The sequence below is a fragment of the Ursus americanus genome, chromosome 6, assembly GCF_024610735.1.
Source record: "Ursus americanus isolate L20-20 chromosome 6, mUrsAme1.1.p, whole genome shotgun sequence".
NCBI classification, from domain to species: Eukaryota; Metazoa; Chordata; class Mammalia; order Carnivora; family Ursidae; genus Ursus; species Ursus americanus.
In genome coordinates, this window is record NC_142132.1 from 79,993,387 (window position 1) to 80,006,297 (window position 12,911).

Below are 12,911 nucleotides of genomic sequence, written 5' to 3' on the forward strand. Positions count from 1 at the left end.
CTGAACTAGTGAAGGCCCAGGGTCAAGCTTCCCCCAGGGCAGTCTGGCTGCAGCGTGCATTCTCCTGCCGACATGCAGGGAGGGCGACCAAGAACAGAGACCTTGACCTGCGTCACGCCTCCCGGGGCCTGCTGCCACCGGCTTTGAACCCCAGGACATCCACATCCAAGTCGTGGGCCAGGGTGGAGGGTGTAGGATCAAGTGAACAATGTGTGGAAAGTGTGAACGTGCACGCAAATGTGAAGCATCTCCCTCTTATTATTACGAGGCTCTTGAACTGTCTGAAAAACTGCTCGTCCTCTCCACTCTCCTACCGCACCTGCCAAGGTATTAGAAACTGATCAAACATCAGTTGGAAGAGTTTCTAAACCCAAAAGATTTCCATGGGTACAATTTGCCCAAAATGCGAAATTCCCTTATGGCGTGAGGCCACATGAGACATTCTACAAATTCTCTGAGAATGAGCTGTGACAAATTGTCATTATCGCAGATTGGGGGGCAGTTTGGGGGGTGCCTGGAGCCGCTCACAACAACTAATAGTTGTACCATGTACCGCAGGCCTGCCCGTCCCTCCTTCTGTTCTTTCTCTGCGCGGTACGTCGCTCATCCTACTCCGTCCAGGACGCATGTTCCTCTCACCTCTGACGGCCTGTTTGCACGGACCTCGCTTATGTGCATCGGTGTAATCCTTAAGACCCGGCGTGGAGCCGCTGCCCACAGAGAAGGATACAGCTGTGGTGAAGAAGCCCAGAGAGCACACGTACTGGGGGCGCCTGGGTGGCTTCGCCGTTAAGCGTCTGCCTTCAGCTCAGGTCATGATCCCAGGGTCCTGGGATCGAGCCTCACATCGGGCTCCCTGCTTGGCGGGAAGCCTGTTTCTTCCTCTCCCACTTCCCTTGCTTGTGTTCCCTCTCTTGCTGTCTCTCTCTGTCAAATAAATAAATAAAATCTTAAAAAAAAAAAAAAGAACACATGTATTGGGAGGGGACGTGAGAAAATCAGCGGAGCAGCCGGGTATTCCGACTGCAACTTGGCGAAGGTTGGGAAAGCACGCACATGCTTCCCAGGGCTCTCATCGGGCAGGTTGTGGAAACCAGGTCTCCAGGTGGATGCTTCACCTTTAACCAGGACAGTGTGGTTCATATATAATGAGCCTGGAATTACATGCAAAGTTGCCATTCTTTATACTTTCCTTTCTAATAGGTCTCAAGGTTTTACTTTACCCTAGATAACCCTGTGCCAAAGATAAAATGAAAACAATTAGGCAGCAGCTGGTTGGGGTGGGGTACATGAAGGGTAACAGGTGTGTGGTCGGTCATGGGGACATTTACTGTGGCAAATAATCTGGGAGAACATCTGGAACACAATCTCCTTTTACAAATGAGGAACCAGGGACCTGGGGCCAAATTTCACCCTTATTCTCTCTTTGACAAAGGGGTATGCAATTTGCATGTATGTCTTAACTTAAGAAAAGTGAAAACCCAAAAATCCCCAGTTGCAGAGCTGTGTGTATGATGGTCACTTAGGCTAGATGGATTCATAAGAAACAAGGGGTGACTCAGAATCTCTTTCTATATCTATCAGCCGTTCTCATGCACACACTTGACCCGCCAGTTTTGCAAAGCAAGGCACTCCACTAATTCTGTTCATCCCCAAACACCACTCTCCTACAAATAATCAAATGGTTGAGCGGTGTTAATCTCTCTAAAACTTGAGATGGTAATTCTTTGAGCTGCTTGTTATGCAGAAATCAGCTGAAAACCATTCAGAACAATAGTGGTTCTCCCTCTGTGCAATTGCTAGACCCAAACAGACTAACTGACCCCTTCTCCCGCCTCTGCCCTGTCTCTCCTACAAATCCCCCACAAAACACCCCTACAAATGCCCCACAAAACACCCCACCACCAGATTCCTCTCCTTCTACGGCTGATGGAGGCTCTGAGGACACCTGCCGCCCCAGCTCCCTCTTCTGGTTTTAGTATTGATCAGTCTAAATGCCAGTGAGACAGCAGCCAGGACTCATTTGGTTCATGTTCTGTTCTTTCTTTTCTTTTTTAAAGTACAAACAACATTTCTTTCAATATAAATATACAATTACATGAAAAAATAGAAAAAAAGCACAACAATTGTGATCACTGTCCAGCAGGAACATGTTTTGTTGCTAATAGAGTCAAAGATCATATTCTCCATAAGAATATGTCACTTTAGCCTATTTCTACAACACTTTAAAACACAGGACCTTCCTTGTCCTACAATCAAATCCTTTTTGAGATGATTTAAATATGCCAGTGATGAGTGTCTAACATATCCAGGAATCAAGGCTATCGAAGTGAGCTGGAATTTGACTTTAAGAATACAACCGCCAATATACAGAAACGATATAAATTACTTCATCAGACTGTGAAAATACATCAGATTTTATCCATAAATCTCCAGCAGGTAATAAATTACTTACAAAACAAACCAAGACAAAACAACTCAGGTGTGTTTCTCCTGATTCAAGTGTCAAGTGCACTACTGCCACAGTCCTGGGTCCAGAGGACCCCCTGTGCCCCCCTACCACGGCCGGGGAGGGAGGCTGCGCGTCACTTGGCGTGAGTGGACCGAAGAGTTCCCAGGATTTTGTCCCAGTGCGTGAAGTACGGGGCAAAGTTGCAGTTAAACTGCGAGTGGTGCAGGTCGTGGTGCGTGACGCCGCCGTACCACCCGAAAGGCACCAGTCTGTGCGTGGACCAGGGGAAGTCGTAGCCGGAGTGGTCCTCCACCGACAGCCAGATGTTGAGCACGTGGAAGACCAGGACGGTGAGCGGGTGGCACTGGAGCAGCGTGACGTTCAGCATGTCGAAGAAGCCCAAGGAAAACAGCTCCCAGGCGCTCATGTACTGCGTGGCCAGCGCGAACGAGGCCGAGTTCTGGTGGTGCATCTTGTGGAAGGTGCGGTACAGCCAGGGCACCTTGTGATGCAGCACGTGCCACGCGAAGAACTCGGCGTCGAAGAGCAGCAGGCAGCACACGACGTGGCGCACCAGCGGCAGCAGCTCGGGGGCTTCGCGGGGCCAGGGCGCCGGGCCACGGGCCCAGTGCAGCAGCGTCAAGGGGAGCACGAACACCGCGTGCTGGTACAGGGTCTGCCCCAGGCACGGCAGCAGCTGCCGCGCCGACGGCGAGAAGTCCGGGTGGATCTTGTAGCGCCGCAGCGCGGGCACCCAGGGGCATAGGACGTCCAGCACCACGAAGGGCAGGCAGCAGCCCACGTACGTGGTGATGGAAAAGAGGACCGCGAACAAGGGCGACTGCGTGAATGAGTCCCAGGCCCGCAGCTGGTCCCAGAGCGGCTGCAGGAACAGCTGGCCGGGGCTGCAGAGGATGCGGACCTCGGAGGTGTTGCGGCCGCTCATGGTGAGGCTGTGCCGCGGCGGCTCCGGCCCCGCCGACTTTTCTTAGCGCCGCGGCCCCGCCCCGAGTGATGTCAGCCGCCTTCTCCCTCTAGGTTTCCCGACCGGGCAGAGCTGGCAGAAATAATCGCACGGAGTCGCGCTCAGTGGCCAAAATGTACATCAACAGCTGCACTGTAGCGGCTTTTCTGTGCGCCAACAGGCAATGTTACTTACTAACTTTGTATATGCACGCAGATTTGTGGCCCGAATTTTTTTCAACTGCTGTACCGTGTACACTCGATATGGTGCGCAGATCTTCAGTGTAGTTTCTACAAATTTTGACAACTAATTCCTCTGTCATCATCACGCCCCAAACAAAATAGAGAATATTTCCGCCACCACCGTAAAGAGGTCCTTTTGCAATCAGCGCGCAATCGCTTGTATTTTTAAATGTGCTTTCATAAAGAGGCAACCATCACTGCATTTAAAAAAAAAAAAAAAACCTTTTTAAAGCGACGTACCTTCTGTATTTCGGATCTTTTCTGTCTGCACACCTCCGACCGATCTAACGAGCTGCGGGCTGCGCACCGGCCTTTCCGCAGGGGAACCGCGGAGCGCCAGGGCGCGCGCGGCGGCGATCTGCGCAGGAGGTCGGGAGCGGACGGCTGGCGGGACCCGAATCTCTCCGGCGCCAGCGTCTCGGAGCGGAGCCGGCTCGCCGCAAGCTCCTGATCCCCGTGCGCGCGGACTCCCCCGGCGGGGTGCGCACACTCGGGCAGCCACTCGCTTCTTTCTCCGCCGCGCGCGGAGGGCCCAGACCAGCGACCCCGACGGGGAGGCACGGCGACAGGGCAGGGACCGCGGCTGTGAGGCTTCAACTTACGGGGGGGGAAGGGAAGCGCTGGGTTTTAACATGGAGAGCCTGCCCAGACCTGGCTACAAAGCCGCCACGTCTCAGTTTGGGATGGAAGCAGTGAAAGCAGCAAGCCGCCCGCTCTGTCCCTCCACGGAGCACTAGTGCGTGCCTGCAGCCTCGCGGGACGCTCTGCCCCGAGCCGAGGACATCGAGCCCACACTGCGCTCCTCTGGGCGGGCTTCCCGGGCCAGGCTGCCGCCGGTCCTCAACCCGCGTGCCCACGACCGCCCCCGGTGCGCAGAGCCGGACTGCGCGGCCGGCCCGCCTCCACGGCTCTCGGGGGACGGGGGACGGAGCCGCAGGACGCCAGGACTGGGCGAGCCGGGACCGCGTAGAAAACCACCTCCGCCTCTCATCCGGGTCACAGGCAACCCAAGAATCCTCTAGAGGATAGGGGTCCAGCACCTCACTCCCCGAGGCTCTGCATTTTCTTGTCCGCCTCCCACCTACCCCCACCCGCCAAAGGAAAGTAAGAGTAGCCATCGCACGAGGTTATTTCAAGCATTGAAATGGAAAACAACAACAACAATAATAATACTATAATGCCAGCTAGGCATTAGCTAAGTGTTTCACTTGAAGCGACTTCATCCAGGGCTCGGAACCCCAAGCTGCCCAGAAGCGGCATCGCTGTTAGCGCTGTGGCCTTACAGAAGCAAAAGCGGGGTGCTTGGCACACAGCCAACGTGCAACGGAAGACGCATATGATTCTCAATTTGTGCTCCACGTTTTACCTAACGAACCAGGGAAGTTAACAATTAAAATCAGAATCTCATAAAGAGAAATAAAAGATGTACAGCCACATATTAGGAGGAAAAAACAAAGATGACAGAAATAGAGACCAGTATATGGACCTAGAAATATAACAATATATAAAGTATTACGTACATACCTATATCATAAGCCAGTTCATAAAATATAATGGTTATTAATATCTAATAATGTATCAGCTGTTATACACACACCCTATAACAAACCATTTCATAATTCTAGGCAGGTGTTGGGTGGCTCCAACGTTCATATTTAGCTATTACCTTCCAGAAGCAAGGAAGAGCCCACACTTTTCCCAGCCTGAAATTACATGGGAGCTGGGATCGCGGGCGGGGATTCACCCAGCGTCTAGATGGCATGTGTCCCTTAACTACCCTTAATGGGATACGCATACTCCCTAGAAGCCCATTCTCTGGGGCCTCTACCCTCTGGCTATACTGCAGCTTTGTTTTCTTTAAAACTTCAGTGTGCTAAGAGTATTATGATATTCTGCTTGTGTATTGATGAGACAAAGGTTCAGAAACAGCTCTGAGCTTCTTGACAGGCAATGCAAAAATGTGAAGAGGGTGGATTTTCTAATTGCTGGGATATCTAGATGGTAGCAGAGCTGGGTACAGTGCAGGCCCCTGGCCTCCCTTGCTGGTGAGTTTCTAGCACGTAGACAACCTGTTGGCTCTAGGCTCCTCTTCAGTCTTCCCCTCCTCTAAGGTTCTTTCCAATTCACCATTAGGGCAACCCAGGAACTTCCTTTTTTCCCATTCCTGGAAGACAGGGCTTGCCCTTGAACTTTGCATGGCTCAAGCATCATCTTGGAGAGAAGAGGAAGGGCTTGGCCTCCTTCGCTCTTGGACTCCTCAGTGCTCCAAAGGGACTGTCAGAGTTCACTTTCCCAGAATGAATTCTGTTCAGGGGTAAATTATCGCTCAGATTTGCCCTCAAAAGAAATTAGGTCAACCTTCAAATTTCCATTCAGCACACGCTGTCCTTTTTTGTGGTCTCACCTATCATGCTTGGGTGCTTTGGATACTCTTGTGGATTTTTTAAGTGGGTGGCATTGGCAGACTTGCTTAATTTGGACTTAGCTATTCGGTTACTGTCAGGACTGTCCCCTTCAAGCCCCCAGCCCCAACCAGCGCATTCTTTGTCTTCTTCGGTTCTTCCATCCTCTATCACTAAGCCTGTTAGAATACTCTCCATGGGCCGGTTGCATAAAGTCCTGTGCAGGAAGGTCCAGAAGCTTTGGCTGCCCCCTGCTTCGCCCAGGCTCTCCCCTCTTGCTTACAGCACTTTGAAGAACAGCCATCGGCTTCCCTGCCTTTCCAGCCCATCAGCTTCCGAGGATGGAAATTTGTGTCCCATATTCAAATGCAACCATCTCAGGGAAAGTAGTCAGTTAAAATCTCATCGTTGTCCACTCCATGTCATAGGGAGGTTGCCGAAAAAGTAAGCATCACTTGATGGACTCAAAATCGAACCCTATTTAGTCTTGACTAAAGTGGTATCATTTCCTGAATTGGCAAATGTGCACCTTTAAGCACTTCATGTACAGAAAGTATATTTCACAGCTTGCTAGGGGAATGGTTCTTTTTAGGACACAGATATTATCTTTTAGGATTTTTTCCCCCACAGTGCCAAGCATTATACCTTGCACGTAGTGAGTGTTCAAAAGATATTTGCTGACTCAATGCTTGTTTTTAAAGATACTAGCTCTAAATCGAAGCCAAAAACTAGATTTTTTTTTTTCCCTAGAGCACTGGTTGATGGTGGTTTAGCTACTTACCCACTGGGATGGTTTTGCATAGAAGGGCGTATTTACTGAGCTCTGGGGGTATTAGGACTTTGGCCATACTGTTTCTTGGGCTTCTCCAGTTGACATCCTGTGTACCATTTTTATCTTGGCATGGTCTTCCTATCAAGGCTGGAGGACAGGATTCTTTTCTTCTCCAGCTGGCCCAGAGATCAAACCCACTGTCAGGAGTGCAGCTATCAAGCCTGTGCGAATTTAACACATCTCAAAGACTTTGGATACTGCCCCCACCCCCACAGACAGAACATGTAGTTGGATTACCAAGGACATCCTCTCTTTTTCTATGTGACCTTTATGGTTTTTTTCTTTCCAAAATTAGGCAAGATGTTCTTCGATCTATCTAACCGAAACAGATGCTGCCTGCTATCAGAGATGAGAAGTGTTATAATGCCTTGCGGCTGTAGCACATAGGACTCAGAGAGGATGGAGTAACCTCAAACATTAAAATGTAATCTCTTGGGGCCCCTGGGTGGTTCCGTCGGTTGGGCATCTGCCTTCAGCTCAGGTCATGATCTCAGGGTCCTGGGATCGAGTCCTGCATCGGGCTCCCTGCCCAGTGGGGAGCCTGCTTCTCCCTCTGCCTGCTGCTCCCCCTGCTTGTGCTCTTTGCCAAATAAATAAATGAAATGTTTTTTTAAAAATGTAATCTGTTGTTGTAAAAATGAAGGCTTCTGGTCAGAAACGTCAGGACTAGCTAGGGTTGAATGGAAAGTTACGGCCAAAGTGAAAGCAGAACCTTTTGTCAGTTTCAAGGTAGATACGGCTACAGAAGGACTTCGGTGTTGGAATGAGGCCCTGAGGTTTCACTTACAGGGAAGTTTCCAAAAGACTCAGAAAACACTAACCCACACCAAAACAGAAGATGCTGATGAAGAATGTGGGAGATGTTATCTCCCCCCTCCCAAGAGACGCCTCTGGAGACCCTATTTCACACCGATGCATATGCGTGTTTGGTATCAAACACGTTCTCTCTGCTTTTTATCCATGCAGCTAAGTGTGTGCTTCTACTGAGATTGTCAGAATTTTCACCAACCCCTCTAAAATATTTAAAGCATATAAAAATCATCTCCACTACAAGGGCACCCCATTGCCTGTAAAGCAGAGAAAATACCTCACCTACAACAGGAGTTGCTGCAAAAATCAGGCCTTGTGAGAAGGTTTTAAAAATCAGAAGGCACAATGTAAAATTCAAAGTATTTTTTAGTACCACTAAAACAAGTTGGCAGAAAGAGCCTTACTAGCTTAGTTTGGAATTGAACTTGAAATATGCACCTAGCACGGTGTGATACTCAATAAATACTCTTGAACGAGTTACTGACAAGCTTTCTAAAAATCAGAGGGGCGCCTGGGTGGCTCAGTCAGCTAAGCAGTCAGTGAAGCGTCTGCCTTCGGCTCAGGTCATGATCTCAGGGTCCTGGGATGGAGCCTTGTATCAGGCTCCCTGTCAGCAGGGAGTCTGCTTCTCCCACTCCCTGTGCTCTTCCCCATGTGCCTGCTCTCTCCTGCCCTTGCTGTCTCTCAAATAAACAAATAAAATCTTTTCCTTTTCATAAAGATTTTATTTATTTATTTGACAGACAGAGAGAGAGCACAAGCAGGGCAGAGGGAGAGGAAGAAGCAGGCTCCCCTTGGAGCAGGGACCCAGATGCAGGGCTCGATCCCAGGATCCCGGGATCATGACCTGAGCCGAAGGAACACGCTTAACCGTCCCAAATAAATAAAATCTTTAAAAAATAATAAAATAAATAAAAATCAGAATAATTATTGTCCTCCAATGTTCCCTTTCAGGGGGGTCACATTTTGAAAATATCTCCCTATACTAAAAACTAAATGGCAAAAGTTAAAAATACAGTATATTCTGAATGTTTACATTTAACACATTAACACCTCGAATACTCACAAACATAAAATAATCTTCATTATTTGTAGATCGTATCAATAGTCTCAATTTTGGTCCTTCGTAAGTGTGAGGCTTAGCTTAAAGCCTCCCCCACTGCATTTAACATGTCTGAGGTTCTGACCACTCTTTTTACCCACTAGGCAAATTTTCATCCTCATGTCCCATTTGGGGCACAGCTATTCTTTGAGGACATTTTTCAGATATTATGAATTAGGCCAGAATTGGTCATAATCCTGGAGAGAAATAACCAGAGACATGGTTCGTCTCACCAGTCCTCAAATGACCAACTGGCTCTCCAATCAACAAAATCCTCTGCCTTTCTCAGAGGAAGGGACTAGAGAAAGCCTCCTTTCGTAAAGAAAAGGTTTGGCAGCAAAGCCAAGAGTGCCCTCTGATGGCGAAGGAAAGAAATGACTTTGTTCTCAATTGTAACTTCATTGGGTGGCTTGGCCCTGGGTGACTACGGCCTCTTAAGAGTTCCAAGTTGGCAGTGTGCTAATTAGTCTTCTTGCCCTAGAGATCTGTGGATCTCTATGTGCTGCTCAAAGGACTATATATCAAACCAAGTTGAAGAGTATTGCACTCAGGAGAAGATAAAACAAGATTGTTTTCTTAAACATAAAACAGGAACACCTGGGGGGCTAGGTCGGTTAAGGGTCTGCCTTTGGCTCAGGTCGTGGTGCCGGGGTCCTGGGATGGAGTCCTGTGTCTGGCTCCCTGCTCAGCAGGGGGCCTGCTTCTCTTTCTCTCTCTCCCTCTGCCCTTCTCTGCCCCGTGCTCGTGCTCTCTCTTGCACACGCTCTCTCTCAAATAAATACAATCTTTAAAAAAATAAAATAAAACAACGATGAAACATTAATGCAGCCAGGGTTGTAAGGCTATAAAGGACCTATGCAGCAAAGTCAGGAATAAGAGGCCACCAACAAAGGCACACGTGCAAGGTAATAGGACTGTGCCGAGAACAGCTAGGCAACATCTCCACCTCTAGGTTAGCCCCACACTGAAGAAAATTCCCCAGAGAAAAGCCTGGAAAGGAGGGGAAGAGAAATGCACGCCAGTAAGAGGTGGACTCTATAGAATGGACACCCCTCCCCCCTGCCCGTCCATATCACCTCGAGTGCGATGGCTTTACTGACTCATTCTCAAGGGAGTCTGGGGGAGCTCTGTGGCCTGACCAAAGCTAGAGACAAGTCATCCATGGCGCAGGTCGCATTGGACGCCCCCCACCCAGATCTATACTTTGGGGGACCTTATCGCATGAATGACTCGTCTCTGCCTCCTTTGAGGAGGAAGTTAGATGGACAGTCCCTGAGCCCCCCTGCAGATGGGTCAGTCTCTGCTTGGTCTCCACGTAGCCTCCGGAGCTCGAATGGACCCTGTGGGATAAGGCTGAGAGCCAGCGTTTCCAACTGATCCCCCAAACCCCCTTACTTTGAGAAAACTCCTCACTGTGGGACGGGATCAAAGGTTCACAGGCAATAAAAGAGAACACACATATACACACAGTCCTTCAGGTCTAGGAAGCTACTGAGTTTTATTGAAAAGTTCAGTGAAGACTTTTTAAATGTTACATGCATTAGCCCATTCCAAGTATTGTTTATTATCGCAGCTAAAAGAGCTGTCTCAGAAAAACATCTCAATTGTCATTCTGTCCATCTGGCAGTATTGCAAGGAAACTGTGCAGCGAGAAAAACAGGTGAATAAGGGCGTCCCGAACTGGGGATACACATCCGAAGTATTGAAAATACGGACACGTACAAAACTAAAAAACAGAAAGAATCCCTGAGCATTTGTCTTAAAACATTCACACTCACATTTCTTTTGTGTGAAAATGATTGGGACACTCCTCCCGGGCAGCCCCTGGGCTTTGGCTTCGTACACAGGAGCACCGGGCTACAGCAGCTAAGAGAATGCATTGATTTCGCAGGAAAGCGTGGTACTGTCTCCCCCCAGGACCCGTCTTCTCACACACGCGGATGTACGGCCCGCCACACATTGACGAGTTCGTGAGTGTAGATGGTTGCCTGCATCAGTCTGCGAGCTATTTAAAATATAAGGTTTTGGGTGTTTATTGTTTTTTTTAACGAATGTCATTTATCTTCTGAAGATTCCAGCAAATTATTTGGCTTGGTCTGAGCAATTTAAACATTTGCTAAATAACGACTATCACGGTCAGGTTTGATAAAATTCATTAAAGAATCCTTGCACCTGGCACGGCTGGGGTTGTCACAGGATTAGACTCTGCACCCACCACACGAGAGCATGAGAACCTGTCACTTAGCTCCCTAGTGACCGCAAGGCCACCGGACTGAAGAGCCCTTTAAGGCAAAGAGGTAAAAACTGAGTGCACACGGACCTTTTTCAAATCGGTGTCAGGGCATTTGCCAACAGACCCCACAGCCTAAAATTCCAGCACCTCCTCGCCATGTCCTGTATGACGGTAAGAAGGCGATAATGTGTATTTTAAATGGCAGGGATATCCAGAATGGTTAGGACCTTTTACAAGTCAGTGGCATTTTCAAAAAGTCTTCGAGAGGCCGCACTATGTCTGAGATGCTAGCCTCGACTAGGCCATGATCAAACCAAAAAAAGTGCATTTCTAATGCTGGAGGCACTTGAACAACATCAATCATAATTTGATCGGAGACAAAAATGCAAACAGCCTGGGAAAGACAGAGAGCTGTTTTAGAGAAATGAAGCGCACACACGTTAACATGGCCGATCACCCAACGTGATGGTCCCTCCGTGCCTCTCACAGATATTTCCTCATCAAATCCACTATCTCGTTATAGAGCCGCCAAGGGCCGTCCAAGCCCCAGATGAAATCCAGGTGCTCCCACTCAGGGATGCGCTTGTGGTACACCAGGTTGGTGATCTGTGGCAGTAAGATGCTGACGTCCTTGTCGTCTGCCAGCGTGTCGTGGCCCCCGCTCCAGACGGCCGTGGGCACCAGCATGTCCTTCACGTTGTACAGGGGAGGGTACGTCTATAATAAAACCAACAGAAGGCTTCGTTGGTGTTGTAATTTGCAGAAACAGCAGAACACACCCACGTTAGATAGTGCTGAGCGAACATGACGTGGAAGACCCAGGGTTTGATAACCATTCTCAGTGTACTTCTCAAGTCATTGCTACCAGAACAAAAAGAATCCTAACCCCCGAGGGCAGAAGCCTGGCTGCTGCCCATCGCCCATCAAGTGGGGCCCTGTGTTCAGAGCCCTGGAGGGAGGGGCTCCTCTCCCCGCTGGCAGACATGAAAGCCTGGAACCCAAGGGGTTGGCTGCTGGCTCCGGAGTCATGCCTCCCACTGTCGCTTCCTCTCCACCTGGGGTACAACACGTGTCCCCGGAATTCTGTAGCCTCAGTTCCCTCACCTTCTGTAACAATAACATCGCACCTGTCACATGGGCAGCGTGAGAATTAAACAAGAAAATTAGGGGCAGGGTGCCTCACACTTCAGAGCTCCTGGCTCTCAGAATATGGTCTGCTTCTCTGTATGTGGAAGGCAAGGCTCAGGCGATGGGGTCTGGCCAAGGCCCACCAGCGGCCAGGGAGCAGACAGAGGCCAGCCCAACTCTGAAGTCTGTATTCCTGTTACAGAGGCAGGGAAAAGGACCAAGAGGGGAGGCCCAGGCCACGACACCAACCACAGAGCTCAGGTTGTTCCGGAAGACGGAGGGAAACCAATGCCATCTACTCAACTCTCCCCAACATTTCCCGCAGCACCCGGGCCCCCGAGCAGCCCCTTGACTCCAGCTGGCTTCCTCTGTGGGTCTTCAGAGCCCCGTTCAATTCTAAAGACTTTCGATGCCTTTACCTGGTTGTAATGGAAATAATTCTTGGCATGGCTTCCCCAGTCAAAGGCTTGAAACTTCTGGAGTTTAATAAGCTAAAAAGATAATTTGGGGGAACATGTTATCTGACACGGAAGTTTGAGAAAGCCTCACAGGTGGCTAGTTAGCTGTGTTCTCAGAAGTCCATTTTACACAGTACCCAGATTTACTCTTTATTTCCAAAGTATAATTTAAAATAAAATGGCACGGGAGAGGTGGGGAGTGCACCTGGCTGGCTCAGTGTGTCAAGTGTCCAATGCTTGACTTTGGCTCAGGTCATGATCTCAGGGTCGTGAGATCGAGCCCCGTGT

At 49.4% G+C, this 12,911-nt stretch overlaps 2 protein-coding genes across 3 annotated transcripts in view; both read right to left on the minus strand.

Moving 5' to 3' along the window:
* Positions 1–1,972: 1,972 nt before the first annotated feature.
* Positions 1,973–4,500, minus strand: CH25H (cholesterol 25-hydroxylase). The gene has a single exon (XM_045802299.2). The coding sequence runs from the start codon at positions 3,396–3,398 to the stop codon at positions 2,586–2,588; it is 813 nt and encodes a 270-aa protein (XP_045658255.1). The 5' UTR covers positions 3,399–4,500; the 3' UTR covers positions 1,973–2,585.
* Positions 4,501–10,277: 5,777 nt separating this feature from the next.
* The window catches only part of LIPA (lipase A, lysosomal acid type), a 49,650-nt gene continuing 47,016 nt past the window's right edge, over positions 10,278–12,911 (minus strand). For both annotated transcript variants that reach the window (XM_045802366.2, XM_045802365.2), the window contains exons 9-10: positions 12,585–12,656; positions 10,278–11,754 (exon numbers count right to left, since the gene is read on the minus strand). In XM_045802366.2, the coding sequence (XP_045658322.2) occupies positions 11,521–11,754; positions 12,585–12,656 (306 nt within the window). In that variant the 3' untranslated portion in view covers positions 10,278–11,520. The remainder of the gene's footprint in view (positions 11,755–12,584; positions 12,657–12,911) is intronic.

Excerpts from the sequence above, each read along its gene's own strand:
- CH25H (XM_045802299.2), bottom strand. The coding sequence starts at position 3,398 with ATGAGCGGCCGCAACACCTCCGAGGTCCGCATCCTCTGCAGCCCCGGC.